This window comes from Rhinolophus hipposideros (assembly GCF_964194185.1).
Source record: "Rhinolophus hipposideros genome assembly, chromosome: 15".
Classification (NCBI taxonomy): Eukaryota; Metazoa; Chordata; class Mammalia; order Chiroptera; family Rhinolophidae; genus Rhinolophus; species Rhinolophus hipposideros.
Window position 1 is genome coordinate 40,571,109 of NC_138061.1, and position 22,653 is coordinate 40,593,761.

Consider the following 22,653-nt stretch of genomic DNA (forward strand, 5'->3'; position numbering starts at 1 on the left):
CATTAGGCAAATGCCTGAAACATGAAAGAGAAATATCTTGAAGGCAGCCAGAGAAAAAAGGACACATTTCATATAGAGAGCAAAGATAATACTGTAATTACAGGACACTACTCATCAGAAATCATGCAATACTGAAAACAAAGAAACAGGATCTTTACATACTGAAAATAACAAATGTCAAATGAGAAGTCTGTGCCCAGTGAAAATATCTTTAAAAAAATCAAGGAGAAATAAAGACTTTTTAAGAGAATTAAAAGCTAAGAGAATTCATTATGAGCAGACCTGCAATACAAAAAATGTTAAAAGAGGTTCTTTAGGCAGTAGGAATAAGATAACAGACAGAAAATGAGACCTACACAAAGAAATATAGAAATGGGGAAAAATGCAGGCAAATAAAAAAGACAATTGATTGTTAAAGCAAAACTATGAGCAATAAATTGTGACATTTACAATATGTGCAAAAGTAAAGTGTAAGACACCAATTGCACACAGATGGGAGGGAAGAATTAGGACTAACCTGTGGTCAGGCTCTCACACTATATGTAAAGTGATATAGCATTTGAAGGTAGACTGTGATAAATTAATAACATAGGAAATATGATATGTTAAGTAAAAAGTAAGATATAAAAGAACACGAAAAATGTACTCTGATTTTTATACATGTTAAAAAGGCTGTAGAGACATTGGCCCAAATGTTAACAATTTATCTCTCATTGGAGATTACAGATGATTTCTTGCTTCTTCACACTTTTCTAAAAATTTCTGTGTATATTTGTATAATGTACAGTGAAAAAATGGTTGTATTTCTTTTTTATTATTACCTAGTTTGCAGTCCCAACACCATGCTTTCTGTCTCAGATCCGACCATCTACTCAGAGAGCCACAGAGAGGTTTTACCTACTCAGTAACTTTCCTAATATTTGAACTTTGAAGGAAACTTTTGAGTTTGGAGATATACTGACGGAAAATATATACTACTAATTTTTTCCCCATTAACGTATCAAATTAAGTATGGCTAGAGTTAAAGAGCTAAGATTTTTCTCAGAAGAAACCTGAATTAAAACTTGGATGAACACAAATTCTACTTTTGAATCTGACCTGAATTTAGCGAAAACAAAAGTAAACGCTATTCTAATTTTGTATAAATTAGCTCTTAATAGAATGTTTTCTTGTACCAAAGATGCAACAGTCAATGTAATGGAATACGTTAACATTTCGGAAATTTTTGTGTTTTAACTGATGAGGACTTCTGAGTTCGTTCAGTCTAATTCCTATTGTACACATAGGGAAGAGACCAGGGTGGTTAAGTGATTGCCTACAATTATACAGCTTGAGGCTTGGCCAACACCCTGGGGTTCCCAGTTCTCAGGCATTGCCCCTCCATTTCACCAGGCTCATTGGAAGCACGATTATTTCATCTCTAGCACAGTAGCATCTTACTTCATGTAACTTTTCCATAAACTATTCAATGTAATCATTACCCTGTTTCCGTGAAAATAAGACCTAGCCAGACAATCAGTTCTAATGCGTCCTTTGGAGCAAAACTTAATGTAACACCCGGTATATTATATTATATTATTATATCAGGTCTTATATTTTAGTAAAGTAAGACTGGGTCTTATATTAATATTTGCTCCAAAAGACGCATTAGAGATGATTGTCTGGCTAGGTCTTATTTTTGGGGAAACACGGTATTTACTCTAAAAAAGTTAAAATGCAAATCTGATTAACCAATGCCTTCCTTTCTCTGGTATTTATTTCTTCTCAACCCTTTTCGAAGATGGGAGATGAAGACAAAAAAGCAATCACTCACGTACACACGAATATTTTCCAAACAATGAAGGAAATTGGCCATAAAAATATTTTATATACAACATTAACATGATTTGGGTAAACATTCAGAATTCTGACTGAACAAAATTACACTACTCAGCAGGTTTAATTCTCTCAAATCTCTGGGCCAATAACAATCAAGTATGTAACAAAGTGACAGGGATCACTGCACTGTCCCCTAATGTGAGTATCTGTGACCTCACACCCCTCCCCGTCCAGTTTATTCATGTCCTTTTACACTAATCTCTTTTTATCTTGATTTTCCAATAAGAATTTTCATTTATAACCTACACTTCTGGAAGGCACCAATAATTGAAGTGAGGGAGTGAAAAATATCTCAGTTAAGTAGAATATGTTTTACCTTCCACTTTTAGGGGGAAAAAAGAAGCAAATCACCCAGAACAAGTTAAGATCTCTCAGGATTTCTACAAATTCAGCATATTTCTTCATACTCTTCTACAGAAATATATATCGTATGATATTATGTTATATTGTTATATTATGTTATACAGTGGTCTCTCTTAGCACTCTAACTCCAAAAGTAAATATTTTTACTATGCTTCATAAACTATAAACTATGTTAAAAATGCAAAGATTTTTTTTTAATTTTTTTTTTTTAATTTAAGTGTGTTTTTCCAGGACCCCTTAGCTCCAAGTCAAGTAGTTGTTTCAATCTAGTTGTGGAAGGTGCAGCTCACAGTGGCCCATGTGGCGATCAAACCGGCAAACTTATTAAGAGCACTGCGCTCTAACCAACTGAGCTAAACGGCCACCCTAAAGATTTTTAATAATGAGTTTAGGGAGTTAGGGAAGTCAACCCTGCTTCCTACTTTACTTCAATTGCATGTCTTAATGTAGGTCTAGTAAAAAGCACATTTCATTAGAAACAAGAAGACCAGGCCCTAAATCTCACTTTCCTGACTGATGATATTGGGAATGTGTCTTATTCTCTATAAATTTATACTATAATCTTCATAACGAACAAAATACTTCCAGTCCCTCCATCAGAGGGCTGCCAAGAGATATGAGACAATTCATCTCAAAAGGAGGAAGGAAACTCACAGCTGTTCCATGTCTCTTTATCTCATTTAACATACACAACAGCTCTAGAAAGAAGTACTATCTAGTTTTGTACTTTATTTCACAGATGAAAAAACTAAAACTCAGAAAGTCAAAGTAACTTGCCAAAGGTCACAAAGCTGCCATAATTTGACCCCCAAATCATGCTTCTTTCACTAGACTAGGCCACACTGTCCCTGCACTTCTAAACAGTACAATTCTTACTATTAGAGCATTTTCAGAGCATCTAATAGTGTGCTAAGAGATAAAGAAAATATTGTGGTCAGGTAGTGTGGTGGTTAAGAGATAGTACCAGGTGCCAGAATGCTTAGGTTCAAATCCCAGACCTACTTCACACTACTTGCATAATCTTAGGGAAATTTATTTAATTTCTCTATATCACAGATTGTCTGTAAAAACAGAATAATAGTATCTAGATTATAGAATTGTCATGAGGATTAAATGAGTTAGTAAGCATAGAGCCTTAAAAATGGTACTTGGCATTCAGTAAACACTGTAAAAGTGTTATCTATTATTATTCTTTTTATTATTTATCATAGAGGGTCGACAATTTTAAAATGCGTGAAATATCCGCATCTCAAAAAGACATTATGAAAAATCTAGGTAGAAAAGCCTCGCAGACCTGAAATAAGTGGTGAGCTCTAAGAAGGTGCTAAAGCCAGCAGTTCTTAGGATGGATGCAAAAGGTGTTAGAAGGGTCAGCTCAGCACAGCTCAGTCTGTGGAGACTTCAGAAGGCCCGTGGCTGGGTAGGTCATGGCAGAGAGGAGGGGAAAGAAAGGGCAGGGCTGTGGCTCATGCAACATGATAGGTACACTTGGTATATAACATGGCATATGTGACAGAACGTGATAGAATCATGTGAATGTCATACTTTGAAAAACGTGGACCTGGAAGAAAACTACCTCTGCTGGAAAATGGTGGAACTGCTTGCCTATCTCTCACCTCTCAGTTTGTTTCAGAAAAACCCAGCTGAGGTGGCACACCCCTCCCATCCCATTTCCTTTATGAAATAATCTCAACAGCAAGATCATTTTTGCAAGTGAAATCCAGGCCATTGCCTACCTTCCTTGTGATAAATGGCAGACTTTTCAATGTATTTAAATATATTAAGTGCAGTTGATTTCTGATATCCTCCACCTCATCTCCTTATTTAAAAAAAAAAAAATGTCTGGGGAGGTAATCGCTAAATGAAAGAGTAAGTGGATGCTTTTTTATTCTAGTCTCTTATACTTTAGCACTAGTCCTACTATACACAAAAACAGAAATATGATTAGTAAATTAGTACACAAAGAAAGCATAGGAAAAACATTTCAGCAAGGCTTACTAGCATCCTTGTTCACCCCATAGATATATATCTTTTGAAAAGTCTTCTAACCTGTGAGAGGGGCGGTTGATGATCAGAGTATGCCATCCCAAAGTATGCCAGTTTGGGCTAAGTATTATTTGCAGCTCTCTGTCCTCTCCCTCTCTGTCTAAAGACAGGGCATAAATTTCTCTTGCCAAGAAGAGGAGGATGCCTCTTAATCACTCATCATCAGTGGAGAAGGCACAATTTCAATCTTCACAACAAACCTTACTATACAACCCTTATAGTTTTCTCCCATATATTTACCTTCCCACAATCTACCACCCCTAGAACCCTAAATCCCCTTTCCTTTGACTTCTCACTTCTCCAAACATTTTGTACCATTTGTTGAAATAGTATATAAGCCCTTAGGGTCTAACTATGTCTTTGGGTCTTTGCTTCGTTTCTATGAAGGATTCCTTATGCATACATAAACCTTTTCTCCGATTAATCTGCCTTTTGGCAGTTTAATTTGCATGCCTCTGGACCTGAACCTAAGAGGATAGAGGAAAAAGTTTTTCTTCTCCTACAAGGTCATATTTTCTAATCTTCAGGCAGGCACAGAACAGGTACTCACTCAATGTTTGATAAATACTATTTAATAGTCATATTTTGTAGAAAAATAAAGAATTGAATTTCTGTTCCCTTTAATTACCTTGAGAGTATAAAAACTTTTTTCTATAATTTTTTTCTACTGTCTTATCTGATAGTTTATTTGTATAATGATTTTATTGATGTATAATTCACATACCGCAAAACTGGTCATTTGAAAGTATACAATTTAACGATTTTAGTATATTCACCAAGTTGTGCAACCATCACTATTTATTTAGAACAGTTTTGTCATCTCAAAAGATATCCCATAACCTATGCTGTACTTGTCAAATGGTTACCAGCTTTGTCAGGGTGATCGCTTCATAAGGTATCTAAATGTCTAATCACTATGTTGTATACCTGAAATTAAAATAATATTGTATGTCAACTGTAATTGAAAAATAAACTAGAAAAAAAAAAAGAAAGAAACCCTATACCATTAAGCAGGCACTTTTGATTCCCTGGCAACCACTGATCTACTTTCTGTCTCTATGGATTTGCCTATTCTGGACATTTCATAGAAATGGAATCATATAATATTTCACCTTTTGTGTGTTTCCTTTCACTTAGCATAATGTTTTCAAGGTTCATCCATCTTACAGTATGTATCAGTACCTCATTTTATTTTATGAGAATGCCTAAGTTTTGACAACCTTAAGGAGTACATAATATACGTGCAAACAAATGATGATTTTAATGAGAAGGACTGGGGATTTCAAGGATATACCCAGGAAAATTATAAACAATGGAAGATAAGGAAACACTCAGCCTTTATAGTCTGACATATAAGTAGGGCTTTTCTTACAGATGGTCTATTATTGATAATACAAGTATAAAATAAACTCAGAAATTTCCCCATACTACAGCACTCATTAAGGTGACCACCACTGTTTGTAAAAGTCCTTTTTTTTTTCCTTCTTTTGAGGCTTTAATTAAATGAAATTGGTCTCTATAGAAAGGTCTTTTTTTCTTCTCCAGTTATGCTAGCTGCTAGCTGAGTCTACACCAACTTTTCCCTCTGTGCTTTCTGGATAAGGAGATTAAATCCACACAGGTCTTTCCGAGTGAGATTGTCACTGAAGATACTGTGTCCTTGACACTTTCTCAACCTCACTGCCTTTCCTGCGAGACCAACCAATCCCATTGCATTAGACACCTGCTAGCACTGGTTCTCCCAAGAAGCAGCAGCAGCAAATGCTTGGATAGTTGATGTCTGTTGTGAAATTAGGCTGAGTATTTGATCTGGTCTTCTCTAAAAAATTCAAAGTGTTTATCTATTTTCTTTGATGGACAATATGAGCCTATTTATTGTGAATACTGTCAGAAGCTTTCACTCGAAGTAACAGAGGATGGCTCATCAACAATTTATATAAGGTGCTGCCAGGTGTCCCTCTAGTTCAGGCAGGTGATTTAGTAATGGGGGAAGATGGAGCATATTTAGAGGGAATATTCCACACCCTCTTTCCCCCCTACATACTCTCAGCTGCACACACAGTCCCAGCTGTTGCCAGAGGGCAGGGAACTTGGGACGGAAAGTGGTCCTGGACCTCTTTCCTCAATTATAAGTGTCTCCTCTACCTTTGCACCATTGGATGTTCCAACTCACTGGCTTTTTGGAGATATCTTGTCCAGTGGTTTTCAGGATATGCTTTAAATTTTAAAAAAATTTTTAATTGTGATAAAATACATGTAACAAAATTTCTATCTTAACCATTTTTAAGTACATAGTTCAGTGATGTTAAGTACATTTACATTGTTGTGTAACCAACCTCCAGAACTCTTTTCATCTTGCAAAACTAAAACTCTATGTTCATTAAATAATTGCTCATTTCCATCTTCCCAAGCCATGGCAACCTCCATTCTACTTTCTATTTCTGTGAATTGAACTACTCCCAGTACCTCTTACAAAAGAAACCACAATGTTTATTTGTTTTTGTGTGACTGGTTTATTTCACTCAGCAAGCCTAATGTCCTCAAGGTTCATGCATGTTGTAGTACGCATCAGAATTAGCACCTTTTTAAGGTTGAACAATGTTCCATTGTATGTATATACAACTTTTGGTGATTCATTCATCTGCCAATGGACACTGGGGTTGATTTCACCTTCTGGCTATTGTGAATAATGTGGGTAAGAATACAAATATCTCTTCGAAACTCTGCTTTCAATTCTTTATATATATATATATATATATACACACCCAAAAGTGGAATTGCTGGATCATATGGTAGATATTTAATCTTTGAGTAATCTCCATACTCTTTTCCATAGTGGTTGTACTATTTTACATTCCTAAAAATAGAGCACATGGGCTCCAGTTTCTCCAAATCCTCACCAACACTTGTTCTTTTCCTTCCTTTCCCCTTCCCTTCCTTTTCTTTCCCTTCCCTTTCTTTCCCTTCCCTTCCCTTCCCTTCCCTCCCTTTCCCTTTTCTTTCTTCCTTCTTTCCTTCTTTCCTTCTTTCCTTCCTTCCTTCCTTCCTTCCTTCCTTCCTTCCTTCCTTCCTTCCTTCCTTCCTTCCTTTTGTGGCTATCCTATGGGTGTTTAATATATGCTTTTAAAATATTTTTTTTCACTATACATTTCGGGGTTTCCATAAGTATATAAATAATGAGATATTTTTGGCCACTGAAGATTAAAATAATAAATACCTTTTTATCCTGTAAGAATTTTTTAGGAAAAAAAAAGTTCTGCTACAAAAAAAAAACACACCAAAAAAAACAACAACCTGATACATACTGATTTAGACTAAGAGATTTTTTTGTTTTACACGAGAAAAAAAGTAATTACAATGAAAAAACAAAACAAAACAAAAACCCTACCAATTATTAGGTTCTTACTTTGTGCAAACCCTATGAGACCTGCATCATCTCATTTAATCTCTACAACCATCCAGGAAATAGATGCTATTTAACTCAAATCTACAGGACACTAAAGTAAAGCTGGAAGGAGCCACCGCCACCGGTCACATGGCCAGAAAATGCCTGCCATTTCCATGGTTCAACTTTGGACAATTTACACAGAGAAAAGTTTCCATAGCATGGCCTCAGTCAACGTTTTTCTAATCAAGCCTGATCAGAAGTAGTACCTACGGAACTTGTTAGAAACACAGATAGCAAGGCCCTACCCCAGATGCAACAAGTTCAAATCTAGGGGAACGGGAGGCTGCTCCTGCTGGGGAAACTAATGCGAGGCTCAGACTTGGAGGCTATGGAATAATGGTTTGTAATTTTCAAACTCAAGAGAGACTGGCTCCTTTTAGAGATAAGCCTACTTTGGGTTTCTTACCAGAAAATGTATGATTTACCTGTTTGTCGTAATATCAAGAGCTCATTTCAAAACATGATCATTAGGAATTCAAAACTGCAGAACTGATAGAGGTAATACAGAGAATGTAGTGGAACTGTGAATGCATTATTGTTGAGAATGAATTTGATGATTTGCCAGTTTTGAGGTTTGTTAATCTCTCAATGAAAATGTTCTTAAATGTGTAATGGGAGTTCTTAGCAAGTAAGAAAAACCCCTTTACAACCTTGTTTGAAAATGTCCTTAATTCATTTTGCAGTTCTGGCGCAGGCAGAGAACGAACCACCAGCTGGTGTAAGAGAGGCAGCTGTCAGTTCTGGTTTTCCTGTGATGACCCTGGATTACGTCCAAAGCTCAGTCTACTGCCTTCGATGTTAGAATAGTACTGACTACACAGTTGAGTGTAGTTTATTTTACCTTATTGTTTTTTATTGTCTTAATTTACTTTATTTACTGTTTCTTGGCTCAAGCCCTGCCACCTTAAAGCTCTGTGGCTTTGTACACGTTATCTAATGTCTTGCTTCCTAGTGTAAAATAGAAATAATACCCATACCTTAAAGGATTCCTATAAAGAATAAATGCAATAATGTTTAGGAAACTTCCTATAGTACCTAGAAATAAATGAAAGGTTATTGTTTAAATTAGTTTGAATTTTGTATACGTTTTTTCCACCTTCTAATTCAAGGCCTCAGTAATAAGAGCTAAAAGGAACCTCAGGTCTTCTAGCCCAGCCACTCTTAGTGCCTCTGAGGAAACATCCCAGGCTGAGCATGAACTTTCAGGCCCTTCTTAACCATCCTTAAACATCCCAGATCTCTGTCTCTTGGCTGTAAAGAGATGTTCAGCCCAGCATGTCTCAGTGAGGCTACCAGTGGCATTTTGGTGCAGATGTTGTTATTTATGCACCCTGGTCTTCTCCTATTACATGCCAGCCACCGGGACAACTAAAAACACCTCTACAAACTTCCAAATTTTCTAAGGAGAACCAGGATCTAGTAGGACTCCACAGAAGTCATGTTCTTAGAGAGGAACATCATACCTGGAGTCAGACATGCTTCTTGTCCACAGTTATTTTCCCTATGTGCCTGGAGCCTGCCACAGCTCACAGCCAAGCCGTCCCCTTTGCCCTCATATGCATGCCATCCCGCATCTTCAACACTATTGACATTATCAACCGTTCTCAACACAAAAAAGAAATGATAATTGTGTGACGTGATAGCACATTAGTTGACATTACTGTAGTAATCATACTGAGATATATAAGTGTATCAAACCCATATGTTGTATACCTCAAACATATATGTCAATTATATCTCAAAAAAACAAAACAAAAAACCCTGCAATGACTCCCTTTCACCTGCAGGATTTAAGGAGTCCCTTCCCCCTGGGTTGGACTCACCATTCATCTCCAGTCTCATTTCACTTGTGCAAGTGGGCTTCAACTCTCTATTTCTTGGAGTTGATTCTAATCCCTGTATTTCCATCACAGCTTCGCTTTCCAGTTTGTTTTCTTAACTATGCTAGTCCATGTTGACCTTCTACCTGAGCTTGTTTTCTTGGAACTTCCTGCTTCGATTTGAGAGAGAGCCTGTAAATAATCATGTGTCCCAAGTTCACCCATTTAGCAACCTTTTTGTTCTTCCAAGTCCTAATCTCTTCCCTCTCTAGGTGCCCACTTCCGATATATTCTCAAACCATCAGAGCAAGAAGAGCAAGATTTTCTCAGAGGACAGCCTGCAACGCTCAGGAAAGGACCAGGGTACATCGGGATTGATCCAAGTGCACTGAGGACAGTGAGTGTGGACAGTGTTCTGGAATGTTCAGCAGAGGAGCACAGCAGCCACCTGCCACTTATTGCACTCACGGGAGGAAATGCAAATTCTAGAGCTAATGACTAATTCCTTTAAAGTGCATATAAGTAAAGCAAGCTCTGCCACCTCCTACCTTAATACAATTCCACTTCACAGAATTTCAAAATAGGACTTATTCAGGCCATTTAAAAATGTTCTCAGAGCCACAATTCTAGAGCAGCACTGCAGGAAAGAGGAAACGTGAAACAAGGAGAAATAGGTACCTTCCAATTTCTATGATTTTTTTATTGGCGTTCTTACTGTCTCAAACAATGCCATATTAATAGTTTCTTAAAGGTTGTCTCTCTCTCACGCTGACAAACCCCACTGCAAACAGTGTAACTGCAACATTCTGGGAAGTAATGTCTAGTTTCAGAAGTACACTATAGAGCTGCCATGATGCCACCTGCGTGACATATCACGCTTTCCAGGTGAAGGTGTTCTATAATGATGGGTCCTTTCCTGGATGAAAGCAATGATAACAACACTGACATACAAGGCCATGGCCCTTACCATGTGTCATGGGTCAAGCACTGTGCTAAGCAATTTATACGGATCATTTCATTCAGTAATCACCATGATTATGCATTAGGTATTATTCTTGGGCCTGTGTTATGGATGACCAAGCTGCCACATACATAACTTGCCAAAGAGTACGCAAAGTAAGCCGCAGGGCCAGTGTGGGTCTCCAGCACCTGACTGTGACAGTGTGTACGCTGACACCATGCTATACTTACTCTCTGCTGGGAAAGGGAAGGGAAAGGGCAAGGGAAGGGAAGCCAAAGGCCACCTCCATTAGTCAGACGAGGTAGTCGGGCAGAGGGGAAGGCCTTGTGGTAACCGAAATGTCTCTCGTCTTGCTGTTAAGGATGTCACAGGCGACGTGATGAAGGAACTTGTCCCGGACCCCATCAGTGGTCCAGCATATATCTCAGGGCTCTTTTCCTCTCCATGCTGCTACAACTTAAAGAACCTTCACCTCTTCAGGTGAGGGCCAACAACGTAGGTCCCACAATACACAGTGGCATGTTAATAAGTTCAAATGGACTTACAGATTGAAGATAAAAATATTCCTTTCAAAATTAGGTAAGGGATTCTTCTTTGATGTGGCATTCAGGGAATGAAATGCAAAAAGCAGAAATGAGGCTGCATGGCAGGCTTAGGCAAGTTCTCTATAAAAGGCATAGCCCCACTACTCTGCCCTCCCCTTACTTACTGGTTTTGTTCCTATCACCATGGCAACAAGAATATGATCAATGCAGTGGCCACATAGCTACTTTCACATAACTCACATTCCTTTGCTAATGCTCTCAAATCCCCACTTTCATTCTGAAGGGGGATTATATAACCCATTTTAAAAATGTCTTTGTCATTAATGCTGGGGAGCTGATTCTAGGAGATAACCCTCTATTTGAAAATCTGTGTCAATAAAAATGAATGTATTTATGTGTGTGTTTCATCTTTGTAAGGGCAGATATCTAAATGTTAAAAAAAACATAAAAGGACCATTATGGGTGGTTTTTACTTTCTTTTGCTTTCTTGTATTTTATTTAAAAAATGAATTGTACAATGAGGGGAAAATATATTTAACAGTATCTTGCAATGGTACCACCACACAAACCAAAGTAGAGTCCCCAGAAGCCCTACCCTCTTGCTGCCTCACAGCCTTTCAGGACAGGGTACCTTGGACATGATGATGGAGTCACTGGAATGCTATGTTATAAAACCACTGTTATAAAACCATCGCAAAACTCAGCCACACTCTTATGGAAGTGATGCCCATCTCTTTTCCATGTCTGAGTCGCTGATGTCCTTGCTAGCACCCTCTGGTGGTGGTCTTGTCACCACAGCCTGAGGCCCTGGCTTAAAAGACCCTTAAGTGAACAAAGTTTGGAGACAGCCCTTGCTCAGTAGCTTTTGTTCTAGGCTTGTCTTCTAGGGTCACGTACAGTGCCGAAAAGCAAGCCTCCCTAATGCTTAAATAAACTTGCCCCTTGGTGTCTGATAGTCAATATTGGGTTTGATAAAGTGGCCTAAAATTCTACTATTAGAATCCGATGGTTTCCCATCGCCCTTAAGGCAGCTGACGTCAGTTTGGGAAGCAGTTCTCTAAACATCAAGTGAGGTTCAGTCTGAAATTCTAATAGCCTAGGGAGAGCATGGGGCTTGAGGAAGGCAGGTTTAAATAGGTGCTGGGTACCCAGTAGTAGTGGATAAGGGAAGTCAATAACTAATACATCAAGCCCTTCCCCGTAGTAGGTGCTGGTTTTACCCTAGGGATTCCAAAGTTTGTAATAATACTCAGGCCTGTCCTTGAGGAATTCAAAGTCTTACAAATGAGGTGAAGAACAGGATGTGGAAGGCATATTTCATTACACCTCCACTTCATGCCCTCGTAATATTGTTGAGATAATACATGCAAAATGCTTAAGAAAGAAGCTGGAACTTAGTAAATCCTCAAATGGTAACTACTTCATATCATTAGATAAATTTTACCTACAGAAAGAAGGAAGAAAATGAACCTCTCCTGAGCGCTTATTTTGTAACAGGCAGGATCCTTGATGTTTTCACATTGATGCTCTCTGACTGAATGGAATACAATAGAACATTCCAGTGTTTCCATTAGTATGTCCAAGGTACCATTTTGTGAAAGGTAGATAAAGGGCTGCCAGGCAGCAAACACAAAGGCTCTGCCTTCTCACAGTACAGCAAGGAATGGTACGCTGAAAAGAAAATGCTTGCCTCACCTAAAAATACAAACAACAAAAAAATTTAAAACAAAATCTAAGTGTCAAAAAATGTATTCTCTGTTACTGATTCTTTCACTGGAAGATTGAGGAGAGTAAATTCATGTTAAAGCCATTAACACAGAGGCATGCGGTGAGCACTTGGGAAGAGAATATTTACCAAATGAGAAGCTGGAGATAGGGGGTGCACAAGGCATCTCAGCCTTCGAGGGGCTTAGCTAATAAACAGAATGTGCAAGACAAACAACACTGTATAAATAAAATAATATTAAATGTCTACTGTGAGGGAGGAAGTATAGGGTGCAATGAACACACATCGTGTGTTGACAGGGGTACAGACCCATTTTAGGGGGTCAGAGAAAGTGTCTTTGAGGAATAGGATACAGTCACTCTTTACACAGATTAAAAAGCTGAGGTTCAGAGAAGTTATGCAATCATGTGGCATAAACTTTGGCAACTGAAGATCTCTCTTGAGATCTATCTCAATTTGTGATATTTCTGAACACATACCTCATAGCATGAATTAGGTAGAAATTACAATTTTAAAGTTTCTAGTCACTTTTTTTACCCCTGTTGAGAATATTTTAGTTTTATTATTGTTTCTGGTGGTGGGAAAGGCAAACATCTTTTGGAGTTAAAAGGGGCAAGTTTATTAGGAGTGAAATTGCTCTGCATAACAATTCAAAGGATCATTTTCCTGGGAGGGGCGTGAGCTACGTTTACAGACAATTGTGACACTGAAGGGAAGGACGGCCTCAGACTGATGGTGTCTCAGCTTTGCTCAAAAGAATTCTCTGTGATGATGGAAATGCCACATATACTGTGTTCATACAGGAGCCACAGCCACATGCAACTACTGAGTACCTAAAATGTGGTTCTTGAGAATGAGGAACGGAATTTTAAAATTAATTTCATTTATATTAAAGTCAATGCCCACTACTGTGTTTCCCCGAAAAGAAGGCCTAGCTGGACCATCAGCTCTAATGCGTCTTTTGGAGCAAAAATGAATAAAAGATCTGGTCTTATTTAATTATAAAGTCTTATTTAACTATAAGACCGGGTCTATAATATAATATGATATGATATGATATATGATATGATATGATATAATATAATATAATACTGGATCTTATATTAATTTTTGCTCCAAAAGATGCATTTGAACTGATGGTCTGGCTAGGTCTTATTTTCGGGGAAGCATGGTAGTTAGTGGGTATTATATTAAGATAGCCCACGTGCAGAGAAAACAGGGTTTCCCAAGATAAGGGTTAAGGGGCTTGGACACTGGTTAGGAGATACATAGTAAAAGGGGTTCCCACACAGTGGCCTTTGGGGGCTGGGGGAGGCAGTACCCTGAGGTACCCTGAGAAAGGGGTCATAGCACATGGACTCTGGGGACAGAGTTGTCCAGAACCACCCCTTCAGCTTTGCCTCTGCTTTGAACTCCCTTTGTCAATCTCCAAGTTTTTAGAAAAGTCCTGTTTGGCATTAAAGCCTAGACTTAGTTGTGTTTTGGGATATTCAGGAAGAGATTGTGTTGACTCTGGAGACCGAACAAATTAGTAGAGTAAGGTCAGTAGGTCACTTAAGTCTGAACGTCCAAGCCTGGCCCCTACTAGAAGCTCACTGATAACTGCTGGGTTGGATTTAATTGGGGAAGGAAACCTCCAGATAGCGTCTATCCATGGACACTGTTTTGCTCAGGCATGTGCTGAACCATGGTAGCCTCTTGTTTGGGCAGAACTTAAGTCTGGCACTTTCGTTTATCTACCAACGGGTTTAATAGTTCAACTATCTAAAAAACATTGCTCTCACTTTCACCCCAAATTAAAATACTGCATATTAAACCAAATGAACTTTTGTATGACTTAACTGAATTCTGAATGTGGCCCAGCACTTGCCCAAACCTTGTTCAAAACATCTGATACTTGAGAAAGGCAGTCCAATGGACATGTTAACTAGTCACTAATCATGCCAAGTTCTATCACACACTTAGAACACTATAAAGCTAAGTACCTGGGCCACAGTCTCTCAGCCTCCCTGGGCAAGGTGCCTTCACAGGTGGAGATTTAGAATCAATAGGCAGTATGGGGCAGTAGGAATTGAGCTTTTTGATGTGTAGTAATTAAAGATATCATCAACTATGTAATTCACTGATCTTACTAGACGCATTCATATGATAAAAATCATATTTGCGTTATTTCACATACACAAAAATCAATAACTGTTAAGAGTTACTTGTCAAAAAATAAAAACTGCATAACTATGATTCCCTTTCCACTACATAGAGCAAACCTTCTAGGACCTCAATTTATTCTCTTGTTATATTCACTGGTTCATTCCAGCTGCTGGTAACATTTACTTTTTTTCTGTTTTATTCTTAGATGTCTTACTTTGTATATTTTAATGTGTAAACTACCTGAAATCCTTTTAGAAACAAATGAGTATAGCCCTCCAACACTGAAATTCCTAATCCTTTAGGAGATCAAACCCAAACAGTACTAAATAACAAGACCAAGAAAAGGATATGTTATTCAATGCTCTTTCCAAAATGGGAAGTTGAATAATATTTTACAAGGGAAAGGTCAATGACAAGAGTGATGATTAAGTTAGGTGTTGCATTATAGTTGACGAAAAAAAGCTCTAAGTCAGCAAAATCTCAATCTATCCTCTTCAATCAATAAAAGGGACTTTGCAGGCCTCCACATAATATAATTTGGCCTTTAGTTACTCCAGTGCAGAAATGCTCCTTACTGGAATGAGATCAGTAGCAGCTCTGGTGCGCCTTGGTTATATTCTCTTCCCCAAGAGAGCTAGAATGATTTGCTAAGAGAACAAGGGTCACACATAAATTCAGACACTATATAAACGCCATCTCAGCAGACGCAGTTCAAAGAATGAAGAATGCTGGTGCTGCATTACAGCACTCAACAACTTCTCTATTAACTCCGGGCAGCAGACCCATGGGGCTGAAGAGGTCTTCGTGGATAATCCCGAAGGAAATATTTAAGATGTCACACAGGATAGCTTACATATATAGAGCAAAATTACAATACAAAATTACAATACAATACAAAAATAAAAACTGACATCATAGTAAAAATCTAAGAAAAGGTGTTAATAAAACAGATAAATATGCTATAAATCGGTTACCATAATTACTACATCGGAGCATACGTATGCCATGGGCTAGGATCTGCTTTACTCCTGCATAAATTAGCTAGCCCTACAAAGAAGCACAGAAAGCAATGCGTTCTACTGTGTAGTCCCTTTAGTCACACCGCGTTTGTTTCTGCCTCGTATTTGCTTTGGAAATGCGCATCTACTACATACAGGAAAAGATCTGACAAGTGGTGTCCTTGTTCCTATTCCCCAGCCCTATTTGCTAGCAGGTAGCCATTCTCTATATCATGCCCTCTGCCCACAAAGAACTATAAACTGTATCTGTCCATCTTCAGTGATCCTTCCCAACCAGGAAACAGAAATCACAGCCCCGGAGACAAAGGTTGCAGTTGTTTTTCAGTCTACCTCTAACCATCTAATCAATATCTCTGTCTAAACCTGGTTGTTGAAGCATATGATTTATAGTTATAATTTGGAGCTAGTTCTTAGCAAATATAGCTTAACGGTCCCCTCTTTACTGTTCTGACCAGGTAAAATCTGATCCCATCTGTGTTCAGGCTCTTTTACTCTCACCTGCTATTTCTGTTACATTCCTGAGGGCTGTGACCTGGAAAGACTGCACTAAAGTTGGGAAAGGAGAGGCCTCTGCAGTACAAAAGTATAGATGCTGAATTACTATGTAATAGAACTACCAGAGAACTGAAACTGGGTTTCTTGAGGCAACTAGCAGCGGCTGCAGTTAAGCTTTTTATGAAGACCAGTTCTTCCCAGACAACCTAAAGCAAGTCATCAATCACCAGCTGCGAAGGGAGCTGTCGGGTGTAAGCAGGAGTGCAGGCCGGTGTCCCATAAGAGGTAATCACATTCCACCACAGCCTTCAGCTCACAAGGCTATTAGGCCTCATTAATCAGGAATGACCAGAGAAAATGCTTTCCTAAATCAGTAACAAGTATGAATTGTAACCTGTTTTAAACAAAAGCATAATGTGATAATTTTAAATCACATGTGGTAATTCAGGCATGCTTAACAAAGTATGTCTGAGGTCTCCATTAATCTTTAACCAACAAATTAGCATTGTTTATAATTACCACATCATTGTTTTAACGTAAATGAATGCTTTGGAATTGCCTGGAGCCTGAAAATACTGTAATTTGTCCGCTGAAATTGCTTAAACATGGCCCCAATCTTGGTTTCAGCAGCATCAGGAAAGTTCTGAACAGTGTCACAAAGACAAACCTCAAACCCTATCCTGACATGAATTTTCCAAATGTCCTACTTAGAACATGTGACTTAATGAGGCTTTTATAATATTGTGAATTACAGAAATAAAACCAGAAGAATGCGTCTTAAAGACAAGAACTTCCAGTTAAACATCGACATGCCCCGTTTATACTTGACTTAAAGGGGTGCGTAACTTTGTCCTTCAAAATGTCAGACTAGGCCTCAGGTCTGCCTTGTGGCTGAATCTTATGAATGCGGTTAGTGCCCTAAGAACGGAGCTCTAGAGTGACATGAGCAGACTGGCACTCTCAGGTCATTTTCACCATAAAGGCTTTTAGCAAGCTGAGGACGACAGGGTAGGAAATAGCTTTTATATTACTACACTCTGAGCTCTTATTAATTTTTATAGAACTAATGAATTATAAGAAGGAAAAGAAAAATGAACCCCTAAGGTTACTTAAGGGAGACAGAATCCTGGAGTAGTTAAGAGCTTTGGGGCTGAAATCCTGCCTTTCCTAACGTGCTAGCTGTGTGATCCTGGACCAGCTATTTCTTACCTCTAAGCCTTGGTTTCTGCCTCTGTAAAACAGGGATAAACAACACATATTTTTGGTATAAGGATAAAAGAGATAAAGATGCTTAGTCTGGCATCTGCCACCCACTAACTCCTTTGAAGACAGTATTACTTTTACTGCTGCTGCTATTGCTAGTAATAGTATTATGCCCTATCTCCCTGTGTGATCTAGTCTCATTTCTGCTCTAACAAGTGAGGTTTTATTAACAATAATACTTCAAAAGCTGTGCTCAAAAATCACAGAGCTGCTGCTGTCAATGGTGACGGTATCTCACAGAGTGCCAAGTGCTTTATATCACCTCCCTCTTAATTCTCTCAGTGACACGACGAGGCAGTGATACATTGTTATTTAATGTCATAATTCATAGTATTTTATCTTATAAATGAGGAAACTAGTGGACACAGAGAGAAAAATTAAGGCTAAAATTTGAACCCAGAGAGTCTGCATCCTGAGTCCACACCTTTGGCCACGACTCCAGTCTGCTGCTGATGACGTTTCTGACAATTAAGCCCAGCACCAGACCGGTTTTTACATTCAGAGCAATATCTCTGTTCAGATGTCCAAGTTGCTGTCCAGTGCTGCACAGGACACTGGAATTCCTGTCGCCATGAATCTGAGCTTACTTAGGTTACAGAGTCTTGTTATACGTTATGAAATACGTAGGGGACAGAAGTTAAAGTAAAAGATGGTTTCTATTATTTGGGTTCCGAAGTCTGGGCCTCCTCTAGATATTTCAGCGCAGCACGTTCCCTTCTGTGTGGTCCAGACACTGACATAGGACCCTGTTGGCTGCCATCTGACCAATTTCTAGTAGTCTCAGCAAATTCAACTTGGGGAATAGTTTGTGGTTTCCAGTCGTTATTACTTGAATCACATCTTTTATATATCACCTATATTCATCACCCTTCCACCCTCCATCTTGGTTTACTTTTCCTGCTAGGAAACAGGCACACCTGCATAAAAGCAAGACGATCTGTCTCAACCTCTTCCTCCGGCTGGGGAAGGAAGGTTAAGCATCGTGTCAAATGCTTTAAGGGAATGTTACAGTGCAGTGCTCTTACCCTTGCGGTGAAGTCCACAGCAGCCGCTCGGTTTAACAGCAACGTGGCTACATTGATATTTCCATAGTGAGCAGCTATGTGGAGCGGAGTGAAGCCACTCTGTAAAGAAAACACAGCAGATGTTCAATTGATTCTTACCGGCCCCTTGTCTGTCTCATTAATACCATAACCCTGCCCAACTAAAAACGAGGAAGCAAAATATGCAGAGGTCCACATTCCATTCTGTACTAGGTTTCTTTCGATTCGTGCCCATTGCTCATAGTTTCAAATAAACGCCAAACTCATAGGCAGAGGAAAGCCAGGAAGGAACCAAGGATGGGGATTGAGCAATTTTAGTAATCCAGTGGCAGAACATACAGAGGGCAACGTTTCAAAAAAGTTTAAATAGGGATGATAAGAAAAATCTTTATCACTCATAGAAAGTTCAATTAGTACCAACTGTTTTATTACTGATGACAGAATTGTCTATTGACTCTTGGTCAAAATGCAATTAGTTTTGTATATGCAATACAGGGTCAAATTAACCAACAGTAAATGCCAATTTTAACGATAAAATCCATTTTGGGGAAGAGGTGCTACTGCAATTGGTCTTGTATAGTGGGTGATTACATTCTATGAAGAATCCACTAGTTGGTCTTTTTATTAGCAAATGCCTAGTCGGTAACACATTTTTTCTGATTTATTCATACCAAGGTCATTTTACTTCCTTAAAAAAATGCTAAAACATGCAGCAATTCACTTAGTCCCCAAAGACTGAAACCTTATAGGAACTAGATGCATTTCTAAATTGTTAGCAAGCTTCTTAGCCATGCTATCTATCTTACTGACTCTTGTGGAAGGGTGGGTCATATTGGCACTGTTCGGAGGTAACTTTCATTTTGCTGACACCTCTGAGGGTTAAGTGTCATGCAGAACGCTAAAGAATCAGTCCTAGATGAGTAGAATGACAGGGTTGTCTGCAGCTTTAGGCATAGCTGATAAGCATCGAAGCTGTCCAAATGTTTCATCTCACATACCACTATCGCAATACCCTTAAGTTTCAAGGATTCCGCGTTCTTCCTTTCCAACACCGGGTTCAGCTGCAGAAAGCCCTGGTAATCAAACTACTATCTTCTCTGGCACATGCTACTTTGGGGGCGGCGGTATAAAGCAAGTATCTAGCCTACAGAAGGCAACGCAAAGAAGACGGGAAAGAAATGAGGCAGCAGCACTACGGAATGGGAAAATGACGAGGCACACATAGATTAGATGTATATGTACATATATATATATATATACCTCTGTTGTTCTATTCACCACCATCTAGGTTAACACATTTGGAAGCAAAGAGGAGGAAAAAATGAACGGTTAGTTTGCTCTCGGTGATATGGATTGCAGAAAGCTCATGACAGCTAAGTAATGAGGATGAAAGCTATGAGGTAAACACAATAGGCACAGAAAGAAAGCTAGACTGAACGAAGGGCTACGCAATGGCCTACTCCAAACGCCACGCTTCCTTCACAGACACTTTGAGGTAATACATGGCAAGACAACAGGAATTTTTGGCCAGGGTTCTAGCTGCTGGCATGCTCTGCACAGCTGATCAATACACTGCCTGTCACCTTAGGGATCAACCAAAGGTTTATTTATTCACATGGTTGTTAGAATTTTGTAATTTTTCACGCTGATGTTTGAGCTGAAGTGTTCAATACATTACAAATACATTAAAAGGAAGGAAACTATCAGGTTCATAGACATCGATTTTGAGGTGGCCTTCCAGTGAGTATGCAGAGGGCAGCAGCCACAGTTACCGCCTCGCTTTCTATGCTGAGGAGGATGTGTTCTCAATTGGCTGACTGGGACACACATTTTTATTCCTTCTGGGGAAGCTGAGTGTTTGGTATAAGCTTGCCGAAAGGGAGACCAGGCGTTCGTAAACTCTGGGAGCCTGACATAGGATAGCTGCAGGACAGGTCATTTCCCTTGTGCCTCACCTTTGATTCCACATCCGCGTTGTTGTCATTCTGCAGCAGGAGGGCAGCGGCTTTCGTGTCGTCTTTTCGGGCAGCGATATGAAGAGCTGGAAGACGCACTTTTCCTTTAGTGTCATTTTCTAGCAGGAGTGAAACGACCTGATCATGGCCTTGTTGCAAAGCTACTGCCAATGGTGTGAAGCCATCCTGCAAAGACATGGGTGGGTCAGCATGAGTTCCAATGGACATATTGCTTGTTTTGATTAACAAACAAGAGTTAATTTTTGTTTAGGGTTACCAAAGCTAACACATGCAAGTAAACAAATATATATATATAAATGTATATACGTATATATACATATATATGCAGAAAATAATAAGCAATTTGCAATACATTTATGGGGTTTTCTTTCTGTTAAAAAGTGGTAGACATTAGCAGGGTAAATTTGAAAAATATACAAAAGAACAACATAGAGAATAAAAAGATGACATAATTTCAATATCCATAATATAATCTCAGTGAAAACCATAACATTTCAGGTTAAATCCAGGCACATTTTTCAAAGGAGCTCATTTCAGTAAGCTGTAAAAAATTCCACTGGTATTTTATAATTGTGGAACATGCTTGACTGGTTCATCACTGTACCTTGTTGCCTAGCAGATACCTGGTGCTCAATCAGCAGGTGTGAATTAGTGAACTGTAGCAATTGCTGTTTTAAGAAAGGTCTACATGAAAGACTCCACGCTTCTCTGACCAAAGAGGGAAGGAGACACAAGGACCGGGCCAAATATAACTGGAATAAATTCACACACACACACACCTATCTACATTTTGAGTATTCCCATTATATTGCCCTGGGCGTTGACAAAGAGGAGACAGGTACAGAGTTCACTGTGATTAATTAATTTGTGGATGATCTAGTGTTGTTGACTTACAGAATAAACAGCACAGAGGAAAATCCTAGGACTGGCTCACAAATTTTAATTCTGAAATAGTTTCATTACCATGCACTCAAAAAATATTTAAAAATTATTTCTACTAGAGAATTGGCAAGGAAGTTACTTATTACTTTATTTGGGTCATGATATTTCATTTCTATAGTCCTTGTGGTACAAATCGAGGGTTACTCCAAGAGAAGAGTGTTTATAAGGGAAAAAGAGAAAACCTAGTTACTTGCATACTAGTGTCTTGTTGGTATTCCTATAATTTTCCTTGCTGGAAAACAGATAAGGGATCCTATCACCTATTTGCCTGAATGCAAATCAGCACATTTATATTTAAGGATGTAAAAAATATTGGCCCAAAGCATCTATGGGACAATGTTGCCCAGGATCTTTTTGTGTAAATCATTTTCTCCAGTCTCCTTACAACTTAGGACGTGCAGACCATTCCTACCCTGGAGTCTGTACTCATGCAATTTCTCCCACCCTGAAAAGTCCTCCTCCTTGCTCTGCATATACGAATGCTATCTACTCTCCATGCTTTAAGATCCAGCTGAAGTTCCATCTGCTCCTCTCAACTTTTCCAAGAACATCCAAAAGAGGAAAAGGATGATCATTAATGTAACCAGAAGGACGTTCCCGGCAGCCATAAGTAAGGTAACAGAGAAAGGCTGCAACCATGATGGCACCAAAATGTTATCACAGGTTTACTCATAAGGACATAAAGTGAAGGATATAATTTAATGTTATAAGAAAAGTAATCTTCATAACTGTAAATAAATGATCTCATTTTCTTAAAGGTAACTATGTATTGTGTACATGTACAAAAAATCTGAGTGAATAAAAAATGTTATGTCTAGGGAAAATTCACAGTGGATTTTTCTTCTTTTTTGCTTTTTATTGTACTCTCTCATTTATGTACTATATTACTTTTGCAATAAAAAGAAAAATACATTTTAAAAAAATGATGGTGGTAAAAGGAAAATTGTGAATTAAAAGTTAACACTGCATCTCACTTTTAA

General features: G+C 38.6%; 1 protein-coding gene across 1 annotated transcript in view; it reads right to left on the bottom strand.

The window, feature by feature from the left end:
* The window catches only part of ANK3 (ankyrin 3), a 303,291-nt gene that overhangs the window by 171,365 nt on the left and 109,273 nt on the right, over nucleotides 1-22,653 (bottom strand). The window contains exons 6-7 of the mRNA XM_081075424.1: nucleotides 20,711-20,896; nucleotides 18,738-18,836 (exon numbers count right to left, since the gene is read on the bottom strand). Coding sequence (XP_080931550.1) covers nucleotides 18,738-18,836; nucleotides 20,711-20,896 — 285 coding nt within the window. The remainder of the gene's footprint in view (nucleotides 1-18,737; nucleotides 18,837-20,710; nucleotides 20,897-22,653) is intronic.